We start from the raw sequence: 27,165 nt of genomic DNA, 5'->3' as shown, positions 1-27,165 counted from the left end.
GCCGCTACAGCCGGCGTGCTGTGCCTATCAGAAGCCAGGAGCCAGGTGCTTCCTCCTGGTCTCCCATGCGGGTGCAGGGCCCAAGTACTTGGGCCATCCTCCACTGCACTCCCGGGCCACAGCAGAACTAGACTGGAAGAGGAGCAACCGGGACAAAATCCAGCGCCCCAATGGGGACTAGAACCCAGGGTGCTGGCACCGCAGGCAGAGGTTAGCCTAGTGAGCCACGGTGCTGGCCTCAGAGGCACTTTTTGTGAAACAGCAGGCACAAAATCCAGACAGGTGAGGTTGCAGAGTAAGTGGAGGTGGGAAAACAGACAAGATTCGGAAGCAACACGTCCTCCAAGCCAGGGCAGAGGAAGGGGGGAGGGTGCAAGAGCTGAGGGAGGAGCGGGAGGAAGGACTATAGAGGATTTCCCCTTCTTTTTTTAATTTTAATTTTTTATTCTATTTGAATAGGAGATAGGGAGAGACAGAGGGAGGGAGAGAGGGGAGAGAGAGATCTGATGATTTAATCCCTAAATGCCTGCAACAGCCAGGGCTGAATCAGGCCAAAGCCAGAAGTCAGGAACTCCATCTGGGTCTCTCCCACATGGGTGGCTGAGACTCAAGTACTTGAGACATCCTTGGCTGCCTCCCAGGTTGCATCTTAGCAGGAAGCTGGAATCAGACGCAAAGCCAACATTTGAACCTAGGCTCTCCCTTGTGTAATGCAGGACCCCCAAGTTGTATCTCAACTACTGTGCCAAATGCCAGCTCTGGGTTTTCCTTTCCTTTCTTTTTTTCTTCCTCCCTTCTTTTCTCTCTCTCTCTCTTTAAGATTTATTTCTTTATTTGAAAGTCAGATTCACAGAGAGAGAAAGAGAGGGTGAGTCCGAGAGAGATGTTCAATCTGCTGGTTCATTTCCCAGATGGTGGCAACCAGCACTGGGTAGGCTGAAGCCAGGAGTTTCATCCAAATCTCCCATGTGGGTGCAGAGGCCCAAGCACTTGGGCCATCTTCTACTGCTTTTTCCAGGCCACTAGCAGGAAACTGGATAGGAAGTAGAGCAGCTGGGACAAAAACTGGCTCCCACACGGGATGCTGAAGTCACAGGCTATAGCTGTACCTGCCACACGATGCTGGCCCCCTCCCCTCGCCTCCCTTCTCTTCCCCTACCTTTCCTTCTTTTCAATCTCTCTCTCTCTCTCTCTCTCTCTCTCTCTCTCTCTCTCTCTCTTTCTGATACCTGAATATGTTTAAGTGCTTAATAGAAAGGAACCATTAAAGAGGAAGAGGCTGGAAACAGGAAACAGACATAGAGGCAAAGACCTCCCTGCTACACCCCACACACAGATGTCCAAGGCTGCAAAGCACCGGGCTGGGGCCGGGCTTGACTGGGAGGCACAACTTTTCCACCTAGGTGAGGTAAGGATAAAGAAGGAAAGAGAGCTATGGCTGCACGTAGCAGGCGAGAAGTTGAAGTAGTTTCCACTTGACGGATTTTAATCTTGCAAAAATAGGTGCTTGGTAAGTATTTACTGAATCAATGAATGAGTAAATGCAAGTAACACACATCTGAAATCTGCTCAGTTCCTTATTGTCTTCCAGAAGCATTCCATTGTCTAGCAAAAGCTTGGGGGTGGTAGTGGAGGTGAGTGAGATTCAGGCTATTTTTAGAAAGAGGAAGAGGAATGACTCAAATTAAACAATAAGGGTGCTGAAATCTTGTTCCAAATGGAATTCAGCAGGGAAGTCTGCTCTTTGGGATGATGTGAAAGCAAACAGGTTGGCTCTCTGCTTCATACAGTTATGTTCTGTTCTACACCTTTTTTTAATTAAAAAGTTGTTTCTCAACCTCTAAAACTTTCAAGTCACAAACTTACACTTCAAAGGAGAGCATGGAATGTCTACTATTTGCTGAGAGCTGTGCAGCTTTAATTAATCCTCCTACCAACTTTAGGAAGCAGGTGCATTAATACTGTACCCATTTTATGGCTATGGAACCTGAGCTTCACAAAAGATCAATGTGACAATGTCACTCACCCAATAACTGCCAGAAACAGGATTCAAGCCCACATCTGCCTTTAATTATTCTTAACTGCAGTGTTATATTTTCATCTCAAATTTTAATAACTCTTACCATTGCAAATACTCTTCACGATGCAATCATTGAGTAAATTGTTCCCTGACATGCTGTGGGCATTGTTCTGATCCTTCAGTATTCAAATGTTACCTCCTTTAATGTCCTGTTTATGTTTTTAAAAAGATTGATTTTATTTATTTGAAAGAGTTACAGAGAGAGGTAGAGACAGAGAAAGAGAGATCGTCTATTCCTTCCCAAATGACCATAACGTCCGAAGCTGAGCCGATCCAAAGCCAGGAGCCAGGAGCTTCTTCCAGGTCTCCCATGTGGGAGCAGGGGCCAAGGACTTGGGCCATCTTCTACTGCTTTCCCAGGTACATTAGCAGGTTGCTAGATCAAAAGTAGAGCAACTGGGATATCTTATTCCAAAACACTTTGAGACACCTCAAACCATGACCGTCTTTCCATTCTTTGAAATTCTGCAACAGGGGTGGGTGTTTGGCCTAGTGGTGATGATACCGGTTAGGGTGCCTGCATGAGTCTCTTTTCTGAGTGTCTGGGTTTCTATATCCATCTCCTAGTCCTGACTCCAGCTTCCTGCTAATGCAGGAACCCTGAGGGAGTCTGGGACCAAGCTCCCCTCTTCAGCCTTAGCCCAGCCCCAGCCATCAGAAGCATTGGGAGAGTGAATCAACAGATGGGAGCACTCTCTGTTTTTATCTCTGTGTCACTCTGCCTCTCAAATAAATAAATAAATAAAAAGAAAGTCTGCAACAGTTTGCCTGTGTTATTCACTTGTCACATTTTATCTGCATTGTAATTGAGTTCAGTCTTATTTAACTTTTATTTTGAATGTGTTTTCTTTGCCATAAATCCACAAGCTTCCTAGAGGATAGTAGGGGCCTCTAATGCCTTTCCTGGAAGGTGGAGTGGGTATCACACAGTTTCTCCTTGATGCCATGTTCATGGTATACAGTTAGTAAATATTTGTTGCTCAATTGCTGGATAGTCAGTCTTGGCATTGATATGGGTGGATGGTCTCTGGTAGCCATCTACAACCAGTTCAGAAAGTTTCTTATTGGTGTCAATCTAAAAAATGGAGGATTTATTATTTCTATTGTGGATTTACTTTTTTTTCTTTTGGGGCTATAAAACTGGAAATCTCACAAAGGCTGCTGGTTTGTGTGTTGGGGGAAGAGGAGATTTCTTTTGAAAGGACATGTGGAAAAGCACACTTTTTATTTTGTAAAGATTTTTTGAAGCTTACAAGTTCTCATAAAAAAAAAGTCCAAATTGGTCCAACTTGAAGTTCCCCTCCTCCTTCCTTCTCCTTCAGAGCCTTTTTCTAAACCTACTTCCCTTAAAATGACTTTTATTGATTTTCACTCAATGAGCGTTATTCTTCAGAATGAGGATGGAGGGGTCAGAGAGAGAAATTTACCCTGTGTTACCTGTGGAATAGGTGTTCCTCCGGATCCGTCTGGTTTTATTTGTTCTGTTTCCTGTATCCAGAAACCTGCACACTGGGGATCATTAGGTCCTCTGTGTCTTGGTCGGAGCTTGAGTACAGTATACTAATAGATCAATTTATGTGTTCATTCATTCAGCAAACATTTATTGAGCAGGCATGTCCTAGGCATCGGAGATACTAAGATGAATAAGATGTAGTCACTGCCCTCAATGACCTCCAGATGTACTCGAAGGCACCAGGCTGGTGGGGGCGGGGGTCAGGAGAGGCTCCTGCACAAGGTAACTGAATATCTTCCATCAGAAAATCCTAGGAGAATAAAAAGATCAGCTTGGTAAAATAAGTATAAACACCTAATCAAATTAGCCACTTTAGAAAAACATTGATTAAGAAAAGACAATCTTTACTCGTACGTCCTGGTTGGTTTTTTGTGTGTGTGTGCAATTTTTTTCTGATTTCTTTGTTTCTGAGCATATTCTGCTCTGGACTGCATTTAAAATTACCTCCAAACATTTTTATTAAAAAATTTTTTTAATTTATTTTCAGTATTTAAAAGGCAGAGAGACAGAGAGTAAGAAGAGATGGAAACAGATCTGTGTTCTATTTTGTTGGCTCACTCCTCAAATGCATGCAACAGCCAAAGCCAGGAGCCAGAACTCCATCCGGGTCTCCCATGTGGGTGTCAGGGACCCAAGTACTTGAGTCGTCATCTGCTGCCTCCCAGGCACATTCACAGGAAGCTGAATTGGAAGCAGAGGAGCCAGGACTCAAACAAGGTCTTTTAATATGGGATGCAGGCTTCCCAAATAGCTAACTGCTGTACCAAACAGCCACCCCCAAACTTATTTTACTAAATGCTGATCTGGTCATCTCATGCCAGGAGACAGAGCTGCTTCTGAGTCGCCCACATGGGTGCAGGGGTCCAAGCACTTGGGCCATCTTCTACTGCTTTCCCAGGCCGTAGCAGAGAGCTGAATGGGAACTAGAGCAGCTGAAACTTGAACCAGCATTCATATGGGATGCTGGCACTGCATGCTGAGGCTTTACCTGCCACACCACTCCGCAGCGCCAGACCCAGAATCCTGCTTTTAAAAAATCAAAGCAATCTCATGAAAATACAATCCGTAATCCCAACACTATGTGATAAGTAGATAAATTCACAGGATTTGAGAAGAAGCCAGGGCAGGGTGGCTTCCTGGAAGGGTCCATGCTGAAGCAGAATCTTGGAAGCATGAACAGGAGACAACTAGCTGTGGGGAGTATCCAGTTTCTTAATGTGGCAAGCAAGGCCCTTCATAACCCATTCATCTACTTTTCCAGTCTACCTTTACATCTTCTGTAACTTTGTTTTTCCAATTTGGAACAAGTACTCCTGGATCATTTAGTGTTGCACATGGAATATGAGAAAGTCCTGGATCAATGTGGTGTGTGTTTCTAGAGAGTGAGTTCTAGCAAATGATAAATAATTAAAAACACGGGTGTTTTTAAAGCACAATGTATTTGTGGAACTGAAGGCAAAAATGCTGTTCATTTTCAGGATAGAACAGGGTACATAAATCCCAAGTTAGTGGCAAGCCTGAAATGGCGTTTGATACCACTGTCAACCACTATCCATGTCTTATGGACAATGTACCATCTACATGCATTGCTAAGTATCACATTTCCGTACCTTTGCATTCCCTCATACAGGTGTGTCTTCCCATTTTCATCTTTAACTATAGTTTGGACATGGTTTGTCCCGAGAAGGTTCAGTGTAGGAGTTGGTTCTCTCACTGGGGACACGGCCTTCAGAAGGGATCAAGGTAGTGCTTGTGGGACTCTGAGTTCTTGCAAGAGCCACTAGTTTATGAGCATGATCCAAACCTGTGAATTGCTCTTTGGCTTCCTGGCTGGTCATGCGAGCTCTTCCCCCTGCACAGACTCCCACCATTGCAACACCATCCACCCTGAGGTCCTCAACAGAGTGGAGCTGGAAGCTGTTGCCATGCCCTTGAACCTCCAAATCTGAGAGGTAAATAAGCCTCTTTGAAAGTTGCCCAGCCTCTGGTATTTTGTTATAGTAACAACAACCACCAGACTAATACATCCACTTATCCTTCAAAGCCCAGCTTTAGTGTCCTCCCCTACAACAATTTAACAAAGCATGAATGTTCTCCCACATAATAGCTACTTTTTGAACACATGCTTATGTCTGTGCTTCCTTTTATAACTCCAGGCAGAGTTAGCTTCTTCTTTTGTGTTTCCCAACTCTGCTCAGAGTTTCCTTGCTAGCATGTCTCACATGGTATCATATGTATTTATTTTCTCATCTATCTCTGCTGTTGGACTCTAAGCTCCTTTAGGGCAGGGACTATGTTTTATATATTTTTTAAAAGATTTATTTATTTATTTGAAAGGCAGAATTATAGAGAGTCAGAGCCAGAGTGTGTGTTGGGGGGGGGGTGTCTTCTGATTCACTCCCCAAATGGCGGCAACAGGCCAGGGCTAGGCCAATCTGAAGCCAGGAACCTGGAGCTTCTTCTAGATCTCCCTTGTGGGTGAAAAGCCCAAGGACCTGGGACATCTTCTACTGCTTTCCCAGGCCATAGCAGAGAGCTGGATTGGAAGATGTGTAGTCGGGACTAGAACCAGTGCCCATGTGGGATGCTGGTGCTGCAGGCAGCAGCTTTACCTGCTACACCACAGCTCTGGCCTCTATACTTTGTATTCTTAGTGACTGGCACTTGTAGGACATGAATCACTGTAGTGTTGTTAGATTTGTGAGCTATTCTTCACTCTCTGTCATCTCTTCCTTTTTTTTTTTTTTTTTGACAGGCAGAGTTAGTGAGAGAGAGAGAGAGAGACAGACAGACAGACAGACAGACAGAGTGAAAGGTCTTCCTTCCGTTGGTTCACCTCCCAAATGGCTGCTACAGCTGGCGCACTGTGCCGATCCGAAGCCAGGAGCCAGATGCTTCCTCCTGGTCTCCCATGCTGGTGCAGGGACCCGAGCACTTGGGCCATCTTTCAGTGCCTTCCTGGGCCACAGCAGAGAGCTGGACTGGAAGAGGAGCAACAGGGACAAAACTGGCACCCTGACCGGGACTAGAACCCGAGGTGCCAGCGCCACAGGCAGAGGATTAGCTTAGTGAGCCGAGGCGCCTGCCACCTCTGCTCTTAAGTAATCTGGTTTCTCCCCTTTACTTCTCCCCTTTAGGAAATACTGTGCTTCTCAAAATTATATTTGCTGGACAATTGAAGTCTACTTCCTAAAGTATCAAAATTTGTTGTTTAAGTGATCATTTTGGCAGAAACATATTTTTCTAAATTTTTACACATGTGCTTCCTCTCATAAGTAAAATGTACTAAGCATAGTGTGTCCCTTGGTGACTTATCCCCAAAAGCCTCAGGATTACATGGAGTTGGGATTTGTGACATCCTCTGGAGCCACTAAACAGACAGGACTCTTTGTCTCCACATCACACTACCCCATTCTTTCTGCCTTTTGAGTTGTTGTGCTGGTTTCTCATTGTCAGAGTGCTTGCTCTACCACCATCCTTTGCTCTTGTTATATAATTTATGAAGAATGCTTAATTTTTATTTATTTATTTGAAAGGCAGAGAGACAGAGGCAGAGGCAGAGAGATCACCCATTTGATGGCTCACTCCCCAAATGCTCACAGCCAGGTTTGAGCCATGTCAAAGCCAGAAGCCTGGAGCTCAGTTGGAGCTGCCACATTGGTGGCAGGGACCCAAGTGTATGAGCCATCATCTGCTGCCTCCCAAGGTGTGCATTAGCAGGAAGCTGGAATGAGCCTTGAACCCAAGCATCTGATCTGGGATGTGGGCATCTCATGCAGTGTCTTAATGGTCTCCATAAATGCTCACCTCTAATGAATATTTAAATTGCAAAATTAATGTATGTTCATTGAAAACAAACAGAAGTGTGTGAAGTAACATGCCGAAGTTCTCCCTTCATTCCTGTCTGTTCCCCCAATCACATTCATCTATAAGCCCATTCCCTAGGCCTAACCATTGCTAACAGTCTAATGTATGTCTCTACAGACCTTTTTCTGGTCAATGTGTGTATATTCATGTGCATGTACAGATATCAAATTCTATTATGCATATTGTTCTATAACTCGATTTTCTTCCCACTTACTTGACAATACAAGCATATAGTAGGCATCCTTCTGTGTCAGTCCGTCCAAGTCTATCTCATTCTTTTTAATGGCTGCCCCCTTTTAATTTGACCGTCTTAATCAGCTGTGAATGGGAAAGCCAAATAATCAAGCTTATTAGAATTGTACCTAAGAAAGAGGGACTGGGCTCTGAGCGAAGGCTTGCAGAATTCTCCTAGGGGTAACATGTGTTAACTTTAGTGCATGGACTTCGTAATGTTTATTTTGGCTATTCTGGGACCCTTTTTACTTATTTCCTGCTTCACTGTGTTCTGGGTAGCTGAGATTGGTGGGCATATGATCTGTGAATGAGTGAGATGTTACATATTCAACTTTGCATTATATATTTTTGTTATGGTTTTGTGGGATTTTTCTATTTTTTTCCATTCAGATTGTCCTTATAGACAATGATTCTTTTTTCCAGTTTCTAAGTAACTGCATGAGGATCTAAATGAGGATCAGTACATATGGTAGCAGTTAAAAATGTTTGGCTTGATGATTGACGTAGGGCTTATCTATACCATTTACCTATGGGACTGTGTGTGTCCTGGATTTATGGGAAGCCTGTGATAAGTTGATCTGAGGAAGGCTTTTACTACTGTGAACACTAAAGTACTGACATTATCTTGTCCCATAAAGAATAAAATCCTATTCAGCATTTACATAGGAGTCTCCTTCTGCCTTTATCATAGTAAAGAGGGCAGATCCTGTTGATTCTACCTTTTATTTCTCTCTATACCCTGTCCCCTCTTCTTCAATCTCATTGCCCCATTATCTTGGTTCAGGCCCTATTGTATCTCAACTAAAACTTCCTTCACCAGACTTTTAAGTTGGTCTCCTTGCCTCTTGTCTAAGCTCCCCCTTGCCCGCCAGTAACTAGTGCATGTTTTAAACCAGAAATCCTACCGTGCCACACTCCCAGAATATCCTCTAGGGATTTCTCATCATCTATAGGATAAAGACTACTTTCCTTAGCTTAGTGTCCAAAGCCTTTTGTGATTTGGGCCACTCCCCCTGCCTATATCTTGCCGCTCAATGCCTCCTACTTCAATTTCTAGGGAAATCAACACTCCGCATCACAGACTGCTCAGTAACTGCTTGTTAAATGAATGGGTGAGATACATTACATAACTAGAGTAGCCATTCAACCTGCTTGGCCCCAGGGATGGTTCCTGTTTACACCTATCAACCAGCACAATTATTAATAAGCCCCCTTTTATATCAAACTTGTCTTAGTTAGAACAATACACTACTTGTTCACCCTAATTATAGCAGTCATCAGATTGATTTCTAACGCTTTGTCTCCTCCACTAGATGGTGAGCTCTGTGGGGCCAAGAATTTTGTTCGTTCTTTTAAATCCTGATTTATTCATTCAGCTAAGGGACTGTCAGGTGCTGAGGTTATAATGTCAAATAAAGCAAACATGGTTCTTGCCTTCATGAAGTTTACAATCTGTGGGAGAATATTGACTAATATAGTGAATATTAGTGTGTGAGTGAGTGGCTAAACTTGGATCAAGACTTAGAGGTTCCTAATTATGCAACTCTAATCCCATAAACTACTGAGACAGAAACAGTCATAAACATAGAACTCCCTGTGATCCAATTAGCCATTTATTTAGAGTTGCTAATTAAATTTTTAAAATACAAACAGCACACATATACCTAAGAATGCATACTATCTAGATGCTACCTTAATATTACACACAAGAAAAAAGACCATGGAATGGAGACCTCAAGTCTCCTTCTTTTTTCAATTTGTGGTTCCCTGCAGGGTGGATTATCAGTATGGGTATTCTTCCTCTCCTCCAAATTTTCCCCCCAGATGAGAAATCTGAGGTTTTAGAAACTGAGCCACAAAACAAAAGAAGGACTTCCGAAACCAGGATTAGATTTTGGTTGGGCTTTCTCCTAGACTTGTTAACCATGGGAACATACAGGCAAATGGCAAATCCCTTTCTACCTCAGTTTCCTCTTTCCTAAGCCAGAGATAATATTATCTCCGGAATTAACCTAGGGCTGAAACGGGATGAGGGAAAGGCCCTTCCTCCCCTAACCTGGCTCCCAGAAGGCATTCCTCAATGTTAGCTCTCTATCCACTTCCCCTGCTTATCTTCTACGTGGTGAAGTCAAGGATGATGTAAGATGACTTGAAAAGAAAGAACTCAAATATAAACATCAATAAAAATTTTTATTTTCAGAGCTGGATCCTAAACTAGGCCCTTGGCACCCTGTCTAAAAGTTCTGGTTGTATTCACGTTCGTTTGTGATTTGCTTCTCACAGGCAAAGACCCAGGGACGCCTTCCAGGAGCAAAGCAGCAGGTGGGATTTTTCTGGAAGAAGGCAGAATTTACGAGGGAGCCAGGATTCGAGGGTCGGTGAGCAGCCGTGGGTGTCGGTCTTGAAGATTTTGGTTCAAGCAAGGAAGAGGAGCACCAACCGGTCCTGGAGACCCTCGCGGGAGGAGGGGCAGGAGGGATGTAAACAAAAGCAGACGCCCCCTAGTTTGCACTCGGTCTCCACCCAAGACTCCCAAGCCTTTCGGTGAGGGCCAGCAGGTCTGTTCTCCAGGAGTGCCCGGGGCCTGGACTCCATTTCCCAGAGTCCCTTAGTGCCCTAATGTATTCCGTGCTCCGAGTGCCTGTATGTGTGTGAGTGTGAGAATGTGTGCGTGCGTGTGTGCGCGCGCGTGTGTGTGTGTCTCCGAGTCCCCGGGAGAGTGGAGGCTCATTCACTGATTAGAGCCAGCGCTGAGAGGCAGCACTGCTCCTTCTCTCGCACCCACCGAGTCTCTTGATCTGTACATGCAATCCCAGGCAGCTCGCGAGCACACACCCGGGGCCAGCCGCCCGCTGCTGCTGCTGCCGCTGCCGCCGCCGCCGCCGCCGCTGCCTCCGCCGGCCCCGCGCGCCCGGGACTTTTCATGCCCCACACTCTCCGCCTTGCTCCCTGCGTGTCCTGAAAAGTGCGGCCGTGCTCCCCGGCAATTTCCACGGCAAGTACGGAGACCCGGCCGGGGTGTGGGTGCGTGTGCGTGCGCCGGAGGGGTGGGTGCGAGGCCGGCAGGCGGCTCGGGGACCCGGCGAACTTTCCGGGTGCGCTTCCGAGCCACCCGGGCGGCTCCCCGCGGCTGGGGCAGGGGCCGGGACCCGGCCTGGCGCGCCTCCGACCGCCGCCGCCCGGCGCCCGCGCCCTGCGCGCCCCGTGCGCTGCCTCGCTCAAACTTTCCGTCTCGAGTTTTCCTTAATGCGTTTTATTTGGGGGGTGCAAGGGGGAGGGACCAGACGCGGGAATTGGACAAGTAGGGCGGGCAAGGGACAGCGAGCGAAGGCAGCGGGACTCCTTTTCTCCATCGTTTAATAAGCCCACTTCCCACTTTGTCCGGGTCGGTCGCGAGAACGCCCTCCGGTCGGGCGACCCCAGCGGGGCTGGGCTGGGTGGCTCGAGGCGGGCAGCTGGAGGCGGGCGGGCCGGCGGGGAAGGGGGATCCGACGAGGACTCACGCCGCCGCCCCTCGCCGCACCCCGCCGACCCGGCTGGACACCCAAGGCCAAAGCTGGCAGAGGGGTGGCCCCGGTGCTCGGCTGACTTTTTGCAGCGGGGGCGGGCGTGGCGGGTGTGGAGGGAGGGAGGTGGGGGGGGGGCTCCGCCGCGGAAAGGAGGCAGGTGCTGGCGCCGAGGCGGACCGTTCCCAACGCCGCCGGTAAAGTGCCCGGCCCGGGGGAGGGGAGGTGTCTCCCGGGACGCTCGGGGTCGGGACCCCTCTCCCAGGGGTCCTCCAGAGTGAGGCAGGAAGACGGTCGTGTAGATTTTTTGGGAGCGTCGCTCTTCTTGTGGTTTTATGTTTTTCTTATCTTAGACCTGCCGTAAACTGAGTAACAATTTCGCTGCTTCCGACTTGAGAACAAAACTTTTCAGCGAGCACGCCGGGCGCTGCAGTCCTGCGGCCGCCGCCGCCGCGCTCGTCGGCCGGGGCCGAGCGACCCTCTGCGCCCGGAGCCCGGCCCCACCACCGCGCTCCTGAGCCTCCGGCCGCCCCCGCCCCCCAACCCGGAGCTCTTCAGGGCTCGGCCTGGGCGTTTCGCCTTTGTGCTTTGTAAGAGAGAAAGCCTTTTCTTCCAGGGCACAACAAACTTGGGCGGAGAGCTTCCGTGTGGCCCCCCGGGCGAGGCCGCCCACGGTGGTGAGGCCATCCGAGGGGATGCACGGCGCGTCCTCTGCTCCAGGAGCCGCTGCGAGAACTCGAGGCCTGGGTGGACCCCGGCCGGCGAGAGAGCGCGGGGTCCCCGAGGTAGCGGGGTCGCGGGCTGCCGGGAGGCAGAGGGAGCGCTCTCGCTACCGGTTACGGACACGCTGCGTTCTCGGGTCCTGGCCGTGGCTCCAGCAGAGGACAAGAGCCTGGGCCCCGAGCCGGGCTCTTGTCGCACCGGTGGGTGCATGGGGCCAGGGCCGTCGGTGTGGGGCGCGGCCCTGCCTGGCAGGCCCGCGTCGTCCGGGGTCTCCCGCCTGCGCCGCCTTCCCAGCCCGGGGAGCAGCAGAGAGGAAACACGGGCGCTCGCTGCCCCACCACGCCTGGCAGCCCCGGCTTGCCCGGCGCCTCCGTTTGGACTCGGCTTGAGGGGCAAATGGGGAGGGAAAGGGAAAACACAGGGATAAAAGAGCGGTTGTGAGGCAGCGGCGAGAGGAACTGGGGGAGCAGGGCGGGCAGGGGACCTGCGCCTCGCCAGCCTCCTCCGCTCTCCGCCTCGCGGGCTCTTCCCGGACAGGGAAAATGAGCAGAGGGGGCGAGGCGGGGAGCGAGCGTCGAGGAAAAAGAGCTGTGGGCATCTTTCGTCCTGATCCCTCCAAGCCCACGGAGGTCCGGCCCGAGCGGCGTGAGCTCGCCCGTCGCGCTCCGGCCAAGCTGGGGGAAGGCCGCGGGACGGGGCGGCGCCGCCACACCGCGCGTGACCCGCAGAGCCGGCCCGGCGGCGAGCGGCGAACGGGGACGCACACCTGTTCTGCTAGCCGCGGCGCGGGTCGGTACAGCCCTCGCATCCGCAGCCCGGAAGCCGGGACGGCCCCGCACCGGCCCGCACTTGCAGGAGAGAGGGAGCCACAGGACCCGGTGCCTGCGCGCCGAAGCGGGGGCGCTGGGACCCGGGTGACCCGCGCGGGGCGGGGCTGTGTGAGGGCTTGCGGTCCTCGGACTTTGGAGGAAGGCGGGCGGCTCGCACCCCCCACCCACGGGCCCGTCGCGGCCGCGGACCCGGGCCTCTTGCACGCGGCCGGTGCTTGTTCCTCAAAGTTACGAGCAGATTGTTGCATGCGGAGGTTGTGGGGATCTGAAGTGTTCTTCGTACAAAGGCCACTGGGAGCCGGAGGGGAGAGGTCAGGCCGAGGAGGGGCGGGCTCGGCTTTGCCTGGGCCCCAAGTTGATGTCGGTTTCGGCATCACCTCTTCCTCCCCCCGTTTCCCCTAAAAGAGTCGGTTGTTCCCCGTCGAGACTTCCTGGCTGGATCCTGCACCCGTTCGCTGAGCCGGCATCCGCGCGGCCCCACAGTCTGCGACCACCGGGCGCTCTCGGGTTCCGCGCCCGTCGGCCGAGCAGGCCTGGGTCGGGGTCCGGAGCGGGGACCGACGCGCTGCCGCGCCTGGGGCGCAGACGTGGGCCCTGGCGGGGAGCCGCGTCAGCCCGCGCTGCCCAAGGGCTCGCCCGCGGTGGTGCGTGTCTGTCGGAACGGCGTTTCCTAGTACCACCCCCCCCTCGGGCATTTGGTGTGCGGGAATGCTCCTCGAGCGGAGAAGTCTGTGAACTTAAAAAGAAAAAAAGATTTTTTTCTTTGCTGCGTCTTTCACCCACACACCCCCTTCCCGCTACTCTGGCCTCGTTTCCCATTGTTCTTTGCTTTTTTAAGTTGCCTGTTAATTTTTTAAAAGTTTGTTTATGCAAAGGGAAAAATATCGTTTCATTTGTTCTGTTATTTTCGTCCCTGGTCTGGAAACGGTGCAGAGACCACAAACACGTCACCTGTTGTAATCAGCAGAGGGGTGTTGCGTGTGCATTTTAATTGCCTGCAGAGTCGTGGTGCGGTGGGCGCCCTGAGCTCGGCTCCGGGAAGGAGCCCCCTCGCCGCTTTCTTTGTGGCCGTCATTTGCAAGCGGGTTTGGCTCCCGCAGCAGCCGCCGGCCGCAGGCAGCAGCAGCGCCACTGGCTCCTGCACGGATCCCGGGCGCGGGTCCGGAAGCCCAGCCCCGGGGCAGGGCGGCGCGGGCGCCCACTCTCTGGGACTTTCTCCCGGTCTTTCGGTTTTTCGGTGCGAGCGTGGCGGGTTCGCGCCCGAGAGCGCGCGGCGCTGCGCACCCACTCAGCCTCAGACATTTTCCCGTTCCGCTCGCCGGCTCCTTCGTTTCATTTGTCTGGGCTCTGGCATGTTTTACCACGCAATTAGTAATCTCACTAATTAGTCAGTTCGCTGGCGTTTTGTAATCACTTGAAGCCAGGGTCGGGGGTGTGATTCAAGAAACAAACAAACTCCCACACGTACGGAACTGAAGCAAACCCACCAGGTCAAGGATTTGAAAATTTTAAAAACTCTTTTTTTTTTTTTTTTTTCAATATTTGTTGGCCCCTCCGTCCAACCTCACTGCCTGCCAGACAATTTATTTAGCTTCGTGGATTGATCCCTCCTCCTTGTTTAGTTAATTCAACAAAGACTTTTTGCAATCTGTTTGGAGTTTGTCTGAGGCCGTGGAAAAGTAGCTGATGATTTATTTGGTTGCTTTTCGATTTCTGTCTTCAGCCCTTCTTTCTCCTCCTTTCAGCGGGGATGTCAGCTGTTATTACTTCCTATTGATCCCTTTGCAAAGTGAGAAGTGAACTAAAATTAATGTCAATTCCACTGCTCGGATCAATAGCTGGAGTTATTTTAATCTGGATTTGCACGAAGTGCTAAATTAAAAAAAATCAGCATAGAGGCAGAAAAGTAACAGTTACTTACTTTCCCTTGGCCGGTTCTTTACAGTCACCCAAATGCTCCATCAAGCTGATTATCTTACAATCCATATTTTTTTAATTAAGAGGGTCAGTTAGTTTTCTTATTTTGGGTTCTGTGTTTAAACCCATGACATTTTGACATTGGGAGTGTATTAACTATAGATTTTCATAATGACTGTGGCCTGCTGAAGCCTCATCTGCACAAGTTGTTCATGTGAGGAGGGGGCAAGGAAGAAAAGGGAAAAGAAACAACTGCCCCCTTCCCCCACACGGACCAACGCCCACCCAGCGGTGTGAAAGAGATGGGGCCTGGAAAAATAGTGCTGATTTATTTTCACTATAATGAAGTTTTCAAATGAATAACCAGGTTTGAGTGATTCACCGTGTTCGGTTAGAGTGTCCGGTGCTGTCGCCAGATTACTAATTTATGAAACTCATTTAACATAATGAGGTGATCTAGGAAGTAAGAATGGAAAGTGAATCCTGGGCGTGGGGGTGGTCGGGAGGGGGCAGCTCTGCCCCTCTCCTCCCGGCTGTGCTGTGACTGCCCCTTTCTCCAGCCTGCCCCCCAATCACAGTGCCTGCTGACAGATGCGTAGCTGCGTGGTTCTGCTGTGGAGAGCTGCTTAGAACCTTGGAACAGCCCTACACCCGCTGTCAGGGCATCCATGTTGTGTGACCATTAATCTGACTTGGAAACAGCCAAGAACAGGATTCCCAGACGTGTCAGGCTAACTGGCTGTCCTTGGCAGATCATTCTCTGCACTGCTATAAGTTGACAGGAAAGTTATTTAAAATTTGGAAGAGAGAAAAATCCGTTAATGTGAGATACATAATCTGGTAATTTAGCAATGATGTCTCTACGGAAAGATGCCAAATGTGGAAGCAGTCGGATGGTGTCCACTCATCTTCCCAATTAATAACAGCCATTGACGCGTCTGCTACAGGATGGGAGAAGGAAATACTCTCTTTGCACTGCATTAAGCCAGGAACACTGGTCTCCAGTTTAACTGATGTTTCTCTCTTTGAGAGAATAACCAAAATACTCGCTTGTGTTAGGTGGGGATTTTTGTTTTGTTTTGTAATTTGATTTTTTTGAGGAGGGAGTAAATTTTACTTCTGAATGCAAGGTTGTAATTTGTCGCAGATGGTGATTTTGGTTACACTTTGAGTTTCATTAAGTTTCTATTTAGTGTGTATTTTGGAAGCCAATGAGTCCTGAGATTTGTCTTATGTTCTCCCGGCTTTTGATAAATAGCCTTTCTCCCATTCCTCACTCCATATACGTTTAGAAATGGAATCAGTGGCTATGAAAATGCACAATCTAAATTTGCAAGGAAAGCTGAAAGAAGTCTCTCCTAACTCAGTTGGTTCCAGGGGCCTTTATTGGTCATCGGCTCTGACTGGGACAATAAGCAGAGCAAAATAAGTCAGAAATTTTGTTAGCATTTTGCTCTAAATGTTAATGGCAAACCCAAGGCAGTTTACAAATCTACTTAAGAGTGAGTGCATTAGTAACTAAAATTACCGACCCGTTCTCTGCTGCCCCTGGAAGACAGACGCTTCTAGAGAACATATGCCAAAGACACCCATTATGTTTTTAAATATTGTCAGAGACGCCAGGCATTTTATTGATGAAGGCTTTGTTCCTCCTCAGAAGAGAGGAATAGAAAGCCTGTGTGATTAGAGAGGCGTGTGCATCAGAAATCATGTTGCTGCTGTTGGTTCGCATAGCTCTTCTCTCTGGAAGCAGTCTGAGATGACACATGAAGATGCATGTTTATGCATGTGCCGATGCGTAGGGTGGATCCATGTGTGCAATTCGTACCAACTAATATGTACAGATGTTCCTGGTCTAGATGTGCGTGATGTGGGGCTTTTTCCGTGTCGGGGCCTTGTTAGGGGAGAGGAAGAGAGGATGCATGGGTGGAAACTGGTCTCTGAACATCAGGCCCGCCATGAATGGTGCATCTTTACAAATATAGACACCCCCCCCCCCATCTGCCGGGAGACTTGGCCTTGCAAAGCTCATCTGCTCAGGGGATGTTGTATTTGGAGGTTTTATGATTTTTTTTTCTTTGCCGGGCTCAGGCGCATTTCACCCGGAACGTGTAGGGACCAAAGTCAGCTACGCGTAGATCACAGTAAGTTGTCTATTGATTTTCCGGAATGAAAATGGCCTGCTGCCGCTGCCCACCGGCTCCCGAGGCCGGTGGTGTCTCTCGCCCAAGCATCTGTAAGCCAGAAGGATGGTGTTTCGGTCACTTGGGGTTTCCCTTTTTTGCCTCCCCCTGACTTTCCTCCCCCTCTTTTTTTTTTTTTTTTTTTCTCTTTGCTGTTTCCGCAGGTCTCGGAAGGGGATGATTCCCCAGTAATCGTGCCTGCCCTGATCCGAGGTGTCGCCTGGCCTCCCTCCCCAGGGGAGACTGCTTCCTGTGTGACGCCAGCCTTCGGAAGAGACCCCAATGGACTTACACCGGGCAGCCTTCAAGATGGAGAACTCGTCCTACCTTCCCAACCCCCTGGCATCCCCAGCACTGATGGTCTTGGCGTCCACAGCCGAGGCCAGCCGTGATGCTTCCATCCCTTGTCAGCAGCCACGACCGTTCGGTGTACCTGTCTCAGTAGACAAGGACGTGCATATTCCATTCACCAATGGCTCCTACACCTTTGCCTCCATGTACCACCGGCAAGGTGGGGTGCCGGGCACCTTTGCCAATCGTGATTTCCCCCCTTCCTTACTGCACCTCCACCCTCAGTTTGCCCCCCCAAATCTAGATTGCACCCCCATCAGTATGCTGAATCACAGTGGTGTGGGGGCTTTCCGTCCCTTTGCCTCCAGCGAGGACCGGGAGAGCTATCAGTCAGCCTTCACGCCGGCCAAGCGACTTAAGAACTGCCATGACACAGAGTCCCCCCACTTGCGCTTCTCTGATGCAGATGGCAAGGAGTATGACTTTGGGACACAGCTGCCGTCTAGCTCCCCCGGTTCACTTAAGGTTGACGACACTGGGAAGAAGATCTTTGCGGTCTCTGGCCTCATTTCTGACCGGGAAGCCTCATCTAGCCCAGAGGACCGGAATGACAGATGTGAGTACTTTGGTTCGAGCCCTCCCTTCCCCCTCACCCCGAGTGAGCTCTGCCTTGCAGCCGTGTTCAACAGGTCAGTGGCACCGCGGTGCTCCTGGCCAACTGCTTCCCTCTCACTAGTGTGGAGCACAGACATGCGCTTGTCTGCCATCAGTGAGCCTTGGTAGTCTTTGCAGGAAGTGTTTTTCTGAAGGTGGCCAAAGGCAAGTTGGCCCCCATGCTGTCTTTCTCTCAGGGACATGGCTGGCTTACTCCCTGGGGACTCTGGAGGGAAGAGGGGTGCAGAGATGCAGTGGAGTGAATGTCACTGCATTATCAAAGGTGGGGCCCTAGGGAATTCCGGGGGTGAGCTGGAGAAACCCACCCGCCCCTCCTCTTCCTTGCTGTGCTCATTGCTTGTCTCTGATCTCGGCATTATTTTTTTAGCTTTTTCATTGTACCACATCCCGCAGACTCCACGTGATTCTATTTTCCCAACTCTCAGCCCTTGTCCACATCAGGCTATTTTTCAGACAAGGACAAAGGTGTCGTCAATCACCATAAAGCATTTCAAGCAGCTGTGTTTTCCTTGCGACCGCAAGGCTAGAAAGCTGACTTCTCTTGGGACCTAACAGGTCTGCTGGCTGCTTATCCTGGGGCTCACTCTCAGGACTAGACACGGTTGACCTGTGTGACTGCTCCGTATTTGATGTTCGCAACTATTATTAATTTCTGCTTATGAAACGGCTTTTCTCATGTTCTCCGAGTGCCTTGTTGGGCCCTGGCTACTCTCACCCATGGTGGGAACTGCACCTTTATTTAGTACTTGGAGGCCAGGAGTGCTGAGCCCGGCAGTCTCCCACTCTGATATAATCAGAAAATAATTGTGTTTTGAAACTTTCGGGCTGTGGGGAGATGGAGCAGTTTTCTTCAAGCCTGGTGAGAATTTATGAACTGAGGGTGTTTTCCCATCCAACCTTTTGTTCCAAGATTTGCTTCATTTTATTTTCTTAAGAAAACTACATCTGAGGTTTGCTTTCCCCTCCTCTCGATTTTTTGTGCTCCCGTCCTCTCTATAACCACCAACACGAATGCTGTTTTTTTTTTTTCTCTTCTCTTTATGATGCCGAGGAGAGTAATAGAGACATTGCCGCTCTCTCCCCTGTCGGCACTGCTTCCTCAGGCTGTCTCCTTGAATTAGGCACTGTGTTAACTTTCCTGCGCTAAAAGGCATCTGCCTAAACCCAGCGTACCTTTTCAATAAAAGTCATCATAAAATCAACCTGCCTTGTAAATCCATCGCTCTCCGGTTTTGAAATATGTTGCGAGTGTGTCTTTTATGTCCGCGTCTGTGAGCCGGAGACCTCCCCACTGAAGGCAGAGGTTGCTCTGTGACAGCACAGCTGCGAGCGCGCCTCGCTCACTTGCACTGTGGCTCTCTTTCACCTTTTCCCTTTCTGTTGACTTGTGTGTGTTCTGATCCTGCTTCTTGGAGATACCTGCTGAACAGGTATAGCATTATGTTGCTCTGTTCTGTTTTATTTTAGCTGCCGTTTGTAGAGTGATGTGTAAGTGATCAAGGGTAGCTGTAACCCAACCTCTGGCTGAAACTGCCCTGGGTTAGGGTGGGACTGCTTCTGCCCTTTTATTTCTCCAAATGCAAGTGGAAAATGAAATCCTCTCGAAACTAATATGCCACAAGTAACATCTGGAGATCAAGATTCCTTTCTTCTCACCCAACAGATCCAGCTTGTCCCCGTTTTTCTGTCTTTTTATCCCAACTCTGTTTCTGACTCCCAGAGCAGGAGGAAGCTTGTTAGCCAAGTCAGGACTCACAGATGCGGATAGCCATTCCCCTCGGAGTGTCAAAGCCATAACTCTTCCGTTCGCCTGGTTTGCATTGTGTGGTGGTGCCATCCCCCATGGAGATGGAGCCCTCACCCAGGAATACGCCTGGGTGGAGAAAAATTAAATGAGTCTGTCTCCCAAAGTGAAATGGAATTCTGACCTTGAAATTAATGAGATTCTGATCAGAAGGGTGGGGAAACTTCTTTATTTCAAATTGGAGTGTTACAGAAATTGGAATCCTTCCCCCTTTTGTTTAGAATAGTCCTCCCTCGTGGGCTGCTGTGGGTGTTCCTTCTTCTCAAACACGCACCGTGGGCCTAGGGGAGTGTCTGTGATTGAGGGTGTTTGTGTACGACCATGGTGTCTGGGTTGCATTGGTGACCGGTCTTTCACCAGAAACAAAGGTGCAAAGTCAAGAGACTGCCCGCCTTGTCAGCCTGCAGCCACCCTGGGTTGGCGCCTCTTTGCTCCTTCCTTTGCCTAGGTGGTGGAGCAGTCTTCACAGAGTTGTAGCGGGTGGCATTGGTGCTTACGGTTTGGGGTGTTCGGAAAGCAGGAGAAACAGTTTTTCGGTGGGAAAGGATTGAGGAGGCACTGTGACAAAGTCGGCAGCAGCTTTCTTGGCTCCTGTCATACGCCGGCATGTGTCGGAATATTTATGGTCTGTTTTATGTAAATACATATTTAAGGGCCGTTAGAAGGGCTGATTATTCCCACTAGATGCCTTTCAGGCCCTCCCTACAGAACCGTTTTGAAATAAGTAATATTTCTCAGATAATCGAGTGACAGCCTGCAAGACTGCCTCCAAGGGGAGAGAGCCACAGGGGCCGAGGGGCGGTGATGGGGGCCGAGGGGCGGTGATGGGGGCCGAGGGAGGATGGGGAGGCCAGAAGAGAAGAGAGCAAGTGTTCAGAAGGGCGAAGTAAGAGGACGCAGGGCATTTGTCCAGCTTGCCAAAATGAGCCATGTATATTTGGGGGGGAGGGTTAGTTTTTGAAATTTAGAATTAATTTCTGATACGGCTCACTCATCTTCCAGTTCTCTCTTATACATTTTTTTTTCATAGAATAACTAATGCAACAGTAAATTCCTAAATAAGCAGTTAGTTTTAGAGTGTTGTTGGCAGTTGGGGAAGGGGGTGAGTATGGGTGTGTGTGTGTGTGTGTGTGTGTGTCCCTTGCTTAGAGCAGAAGTTTTATGACTGAGTTTGAGGTCATTGAAAAATCAGTTTTATCACGGAAACACTGACAGTTTTCACTGGTACAGCCACCTCCTGCTGGCAACTCTGCATCCTGTGCAGATAGGGCCGCACGCGGGTGCATTGCAACAAGGGGCCTGCAGCGCACAACGCCCTTGGCTCAAGTCGGGTCCTCAGAAGCAGGGTTTCTCCTGTGATTAAATTTGCAGATTTTTTTTTTTTTTTTTTTTGGTAGAATGACATATAGCTATTTGGGTAAAATATCCTCTTTCCTAGTATTTGATTCCAGTTGGCTTGCCTGTCCACCCACCTGGCATCACAGGGGATACCCGAGGTAGGTGTTGGGCTCTGTGGAAAAAAGCAGCTGTACAGAACTGACTTATTTGCCCTGCAGAATGGGAGAAGGGTTTTGTGAGGAGCTGTTCCTGGAGGAGGCGTTCGCTCTGTGGGAAGGGGGCTGAGGGAACTCCTGTTCAATTGTTGCTCCCTGAGCCTGTTCCCAAGGCTCCTCGTGCAGGGAAAGGGTGCTCACATTTATGGGCCAGTTCTAAACTGTGCACGTGTGTCTTACCTATGAGGTGTCTACAGACCTATTTCCCAAGACCTTTAAAAAAAATATCCCCGTTAAGGAAACTTTCCAACAAAGAAGGAAGACAGGCATTGTCTGCTGTCTTGGGCTAGAATCGTTGGCATTTGTGACCTGCTTAGCACTCTAGCTCCTGTCCTGTGCATCCCCTGATGGCTCTCTCTAGGCTGCCCTCTGTCTGGATGCCTGCCCCGGTGGCAGTCTTTGGCCAGCCTTCTGGTCTACCCACGCAGCCTGAATTGAGGCTGACCCACGTGCATGCTCACTGTAGGGCCGTCTGGCTCACTCCAGGGATGGGCACTGGGCATGGGTCCTCAAAGGCTTTGCATGGCCCTGCCCTGTGGCTGGGCAGATTCACAGGCAGCCAGGAAACTTGGTGGCTCCCATCAGCCTCTGGGTTTCTGCTTGGCTCTCCTCTGTGATCTGTGTAGCAAGTCCTTCTCAGGCCCCAAAGTGCAAAATAGCACTCTGAGCTGTGTCTTTATAAAAGCATGTATCCAGGAGCGCATGTTCTAAGAATGTACGTTCCAAGAATGAGCGGAACCCACCCAGGCCCCGGGCTGCCTGGAATGAGCAGACTGGCTGAAGGCCTGCCAGTGGGTTGGGGGTGGGTTGGGGCGATGCTATTCCAAGGGCTCTGGGCCTGAAGGGGGAGCCCGGGACGCTAGTTCGGGCTTTTAGGAGGATCACTGCCTCTGGGGAGAATGGAGGCACCTCTGGATTGCAGCTGGAGCAGATGACCGCTGTGAAGGGTCAGACATCACCAGAGGGTTCCCGCTGCCCTGACTGCGCACACCTAGCTGCGCCCGGGCTCCCCCGGGGCGCGAGAACTCTTGTGATGTGTGCGGTGATTTCTGGTTGTTCACTCCCTACACAGTCATGGAGACTCCTTTTCGTGCTGCTGGGTTTAATTGTCTTGTCGGGATAAAGAAATGTTTGCACAGCTAAAGTGGGGCCGGGCTGGACGGGAGCAGTCCCTGATGGCTGCAGAGCCATCTGGCCTGGCTTGGCTCGGCTCGGCGCGCCGCTCGCCGGCGGCTGGGCTCGCTCTCGCCGTGGCGCCCGCGCCGCTGCGCGCTGCGCTGCGCGGTGGCGGCCCGCGCGCGGCGGGAATGCCTAATCACCATGGTGAGAAGCGGACGCCGCCCGCCCTCCCGGCAATTGTCATGCAGAAGTGATCCGGGCTGCCGCTTCCTCGCGGCCGCCCGCCAGCCCTCGCCGCGCCCGGCAGAAGGGTGGCTGGTAATTGATCGTTTGGGGGCGGGGGCGCGAGAGGCGCGAGGACCCCCCCAGCCTCCGCCCTCGGGAGGCTCGCGAGGGCTCTCAGAGATGTTGGGGACCTCGCCGTCGCTCTGCGGGACGTGGGGGCCGCGGGAGAGTGCCGCGCGTCCCTACACCCCCGCGTCTCCTGGCCCCCGGGTCGCCCTAAGGACCCAGTCCCGGCTTGATTCCCTGTCTGTCCTCTTGGGACGGAGAATTGGGGGCGGGGTAAGGGGCAGAGGAGCGAGCGTGACAGCCGGGTGGGGGGCAGCGCCCACGGCCGTGGAGGCCTGGGGCTAGGGGGAGGGGGCCACGCCGAGCGGTGCGAGGGCGGAGGAGGGGCCAGGGCGTGCGGCCCGGGCGTGAACGTGCGGACGCGCGCCGGGACCGGGCTTTGCCCCGGGCGCCGGGCCACTGTCTGGGCTTTCCCTTCGGTCCGCAGCGTTCCCCGGCTCCTCCTCCCACCTGTGAAGCTCCAGGGGCGCGTGTCCGAGCCCGGGCTCCGCGGGCTGGCGGCGGCGGCGGCGCCCGGGCGAGGCTCGCAGCCGGGGCACCGCGGCGCTCGCTACGTTCTCGGCGGTTTCTGGAGCGCTTCCCACGGGAAGTTTTCCGAAGCTGCCTTCCGGTCGGTGGCCCCAGGTTGATGATTCGGTGGCCCTTTTTTGTTTGACAACAAAACACATGCATTGTATCCAAATAACAGAAGTTGCTCTCCCTTCCCACCCTCTTGCTCATTAGAAAGGGAAGAGGAAACTGAAAAATAGAATTATATTTTTATGTTGCTTTTTCTTATTTTTAACCCTTATTAGCTGAAGCCATCTAACAAATATTAGCGCACATGGATGTATTATTTGTAAATATTAGGGATTTGGGGTAGCAGCATATTTTATGGAGCTATGTTTTTATAATGCTTCTCTTATATTTGACTCAAAGCCACACCCTTCTGGTTAATATCAGAGCATGCGCTGGACCATACTCTTTACAAGTACCTGAGCGTTGGACAATCAGATCGTACCTTTCATTGTAAAATCGTGTGATTCTAACACCAAAATAACAGTACTTTTTGGATTTGACTGTTCTCTTCCAACAGTTTAATGGCATGTCCCAACACCATCTTAAAAACAGACTTAAGGATAATTTCTTGCTGTATAGCAGCTAAAATATCTCAAATTTTTAAAAGTATTTACATTGTGGCATTTGTGGTTGAACAGAAGGTGTTTTTATCCCCAAAATGTGTGTCACAGAGTTGGAATTTGTAAATTTCTCTTTCTTTAGGATGAGGAGGAGACTTCTGCAAAAGAACTTTTTTTGCCTTTCCCAGGAAGAGACCCCTGAGGGGATGGTGGGTTTAGGCCTGGAGAGGTGACAGCCTGGGGAGTGACAGTACTCAGCGGAAATGCCTCACTGTGCATTGGACTTTCCTGTTGCCTTGATCAAATTCTACCTTTAGTGTTTACATCTTTTTTAAAATTTTGCATTGGGGCCTGAGGTTCAGTATTGACTACATTGTTGGTGGTCGATGATGATCTAGCTTTTACTCCTAAGTTTTCATCAACTTAACAGCCTTCCGCATTTCACTGGACAGTGTGTATTAGGCTGTGCTGTCCCAAAGGCGTAGGGGTTGGAGGAGAGAAAGGATGAGTTTATTTATGCCTTGAAGGTTGATCAGGACAAAGACGGAATTTTTCAAGAGATGGGAAATCATCTTTCTCAAATGCAGACTCTGTTGCTTATTTGAGGGTCCTGAACATCTTTCATAGCATAAGAAGTAATTTAAATTTTTGCTTCTTTCTTTCGAACTCTCTAGAAACCTGAGATCAGCGTCTGTCCCCTTCCCTAAGGTTTCCCTACCTCATTGCCTTCCCATGTGGTGGAGTCCCACGTACGGGTCTGCTTTGGGCCTGTATGTTAGAAAGTTCTCCCTACTTCCTGGTTGAAGCAGGAGACAGCCAGGTGCTGGGGCTCTTGCAGACACGCCGACCCCCTGGCAATTCAGATAGTCCGCTGTGAGCTTTCTCTGTGGAGTATGTGCTGATGGAAGGCGACCCAGAGGGAGTGAAAGTTGTCTTGTTGGGGAGACATGGTGCTGCGTCCAGTGCGTTCTGTTGAAACCACTGGAGGGTTAGCGAGTCTCGAGCCACACAGGTGAAGAAGGAGCCTCGCGGTCGGTCTCTGAGAAACCAAGCGCGGCAAGCCTGCGTGTGACTCACCAGGTGAGAGTTGTCTTTTGCAGCTGAGATTCATTCACAAGCAGACGTCCGGCTTTGCGGCCATCTTAGCCTAGCAGACAGCTGGAGGGAGGGGCAGGGGCCCGCCCTGGGGAGACCTTGGCTTTCTTCTCAGGTGTATGATTCCCAGTTAATCCTGTACTGATTTCTTTTGACCTTGCTTTTAGGGGTTTGATTTAAACCAAACCAGAGTGGCCTGGCATAATAAATACGTTTTGGAAGCATAAAAGCTGTATGTGAGCCTTTGAGCTCCAACCTGAAGGTGCTTCAAAGATGGGGGGAAGCAAGATAACAGTAGTCCAGCCTTTGGAGCCAAAGCCTGACCCTTTAGCTTCCTTGCTTTGTCATGGGCAAATTAATTAACTGTCTCCAGGCCTCAGTGTTCTCACCTGTAAAATGGGACTTACACAACCTAAAAAGCGTGTTGTAAAGGATTGAATGAGATTCGATACACAGATAATGGGTGAAACAGCTCCTCACTAGTGCTCAATACATGGTGTCTATTATTACCTCAAGGACAATCTGGCGGTATAATCTTCCTAGTTAGAAGCACTGGTGTAGCCAAACACAGGGTGATGAGCAGGGAGCGTGTGCGGAGGCTCCTGTCACGCACACTCAGGCCTTATGGCGGTGAGGGGAGGGAGGCAGGGAGGGAGGGAGAAAGCTCCAAAGCCCCTTCCTGTGCCGGCCCAGCTGCTCCTGCCTTCATTATTAGCCGGCCACCAGGATTAGCCCTGGGGTCCCTCTGACCTCTTGCTGCCTGCATTTTATTTAGAAGCAAGGTCATATTGGACTTAGAGAAACTGAGTCTCTAAGTCAGGAGGGCACTTGACTGGGGTTCGATAGCTAGGCAGTGGTCACAGAATACCAATCTCAAGATATTTTCTTATTCTGGAATTTTGTGTTTTATCAGATATTGTTTGAAATAAATGGGCTGTTGGAATTTGCGTGTCACGGAGATTGGGCCTATGTATAATCAGATTTGCTGTAATGGTATTTGACCAGCATTAGAAGTGGAAGTCCTAGAGTTTACAGTGTGTCCTTAGATTTTAAGTTATACCGACACTTTTACCCTCTTGCCTATGTGAGACAAATCTGCAAGCCTTCCCCCATCTGTGTGTGTCACAGGCTCACAGCATGATGGATTGTCTCTGCTTGGGGGAGGCTTAGGATGGGGCTCGGCGGGGCCTTGTAGGTCAGGAGAGAAATACAGCAGCAGGGCTGAGATGGGGGGAGCGGCCAGGCAGGGATTAGCAGGGGAAGGGGAGGGCGGGCTTGGGCGGGGAGAGGCCTCGCACAGAGTGTCTGTGTGCATTCTCCTAGGCATGGAAGAGGGCTGTCCATTACCCTGAGCGCGCAAATAAAGTCAGGGTTTCTCTCTCCCGAGAAAGGGAGCCCCCTGGGGCTTGGGAATACCACAGAAGGGCTGTGCATGTCAGTGGGAGAGGTGAGGAGTAGCAGGGTAGACGTGGGGAAGTCTGACCCTCTGCCTGTGGACCTTGGGTTTGAGCCTGTTATTTAGCTAGAGCGGCTCGCATTCGAGAGGTCTCGTGTGCACGCGTGTATGTGACAGAAACAGCCACGGGCAGTCAGATGCCTGACACCGCAGTCCCCGTCAGCTCCTGCGTGGCTCCCTTTAGGGGCAGCGTTGTGCTCTCTGCGCTCGCTGTTGTCTCTGCCAGTCGTGGAGGGCCCAGTTCTGCTCTCCCTGTCCTCAGTCCTTCTCAGACGGGGGCAGAAGGGTGTGTGGGAGGCAGGAAGGGAAACGCTGGACATTCGCAATTTCTGGTGCGTAAGGATGGGAGGGAGGCCTGGGATTTAGGCCCAAACGCCGGAGTCATCGTGAAGAAGGAATTCTAGAAAAGAGCAGAACAGAGTGTGGGAGGCAGCTGGAGTGTGGACAGCAGCCCGGGCTCCGAGGAGGAACCAGGAGGACTGCAGTTAGGGCCTAGGCTTCAGCTTCCTTCCTGAGCAGTAACATTAAAAAAAAAAAAAAATCAAAAAAACAACAACCTTAGAACAACAAAAGTCTGGACGCATGGACTTCCTTCCTGGCAGGCCAACCTGGTGGGGCTTCATTCAGACTGAGCAGCAGTCAAGGCTGATTTACGGGTAGAAGAACCCAGACATGTGGGCTTAACCCTTTCCTAACAGCAGAGCTGCTTCATTGCAAATGTTGCCTCCTTCTTCTGACTGTTCTGCATGATGTGGGCAGCTTCTCATTGTCTGTTCTCTTTATGGAAAGAGAGCACCTGCTGCTGCACCTCTTCGTGTAACAGCCAAGTCTATGAGAAGATCAGTGCTGT

The 27,165-nt window shown here is 50.5% G+C and overlaps 1 protein-coding gene across 5 annotated transcripts in view; it reads left to right on the top strand.

The window, feature by feature from the left end:
• Positions 1 to 10,549: 10,549 nt before the first annotated feature.
• Positions 10,550 to 27,165, top strand: part of RNF220 (ring finger protein 220) — a 248,939-nt gene continuing 232,323 nt past the window's right edge. For all 5 annotated transcript variants that reach the window (XR_011390739.1, XM_051857864.2, XM_017346360.3 and 2 more), the window contains exons 1-2: positions 10,550 to 10,689; positions 17,018 to 17,760. Coding sequence is in view for 4 of the 5 variants with exons in the window: in XM_051857864.2 (XP_051713824.1) it covers positions 17,136 to 17,760 (625 nt within the window). In the remaining variant the exon portion in view is untranslated. The remainder of the gene's footprint in view (positions 10,690 to 17,017; positions 17,761 to 27,165) is intronic.

Source organism: Oryctolagus cuniculus, chromosome 7 (genome assembly GCF_964237555.1).
Source record: "Oryctolagus cuniculus chromosome 7, mOryCun1.1, whole genome shotgun sequence".
In the NCBI taxonomy this organism is placed as follows: domain Eukaryota; kingdom Metazoa; phylum Chordata; class Mammalia; order Lagomorpha; family Leporidae; genus Oryctolagus; species Oryctolagus cuniculus.
Note: the sequence above shows the minus strand (reverse complement) of the source record. Positions and strands in the feature narration are given on the sequence as shown.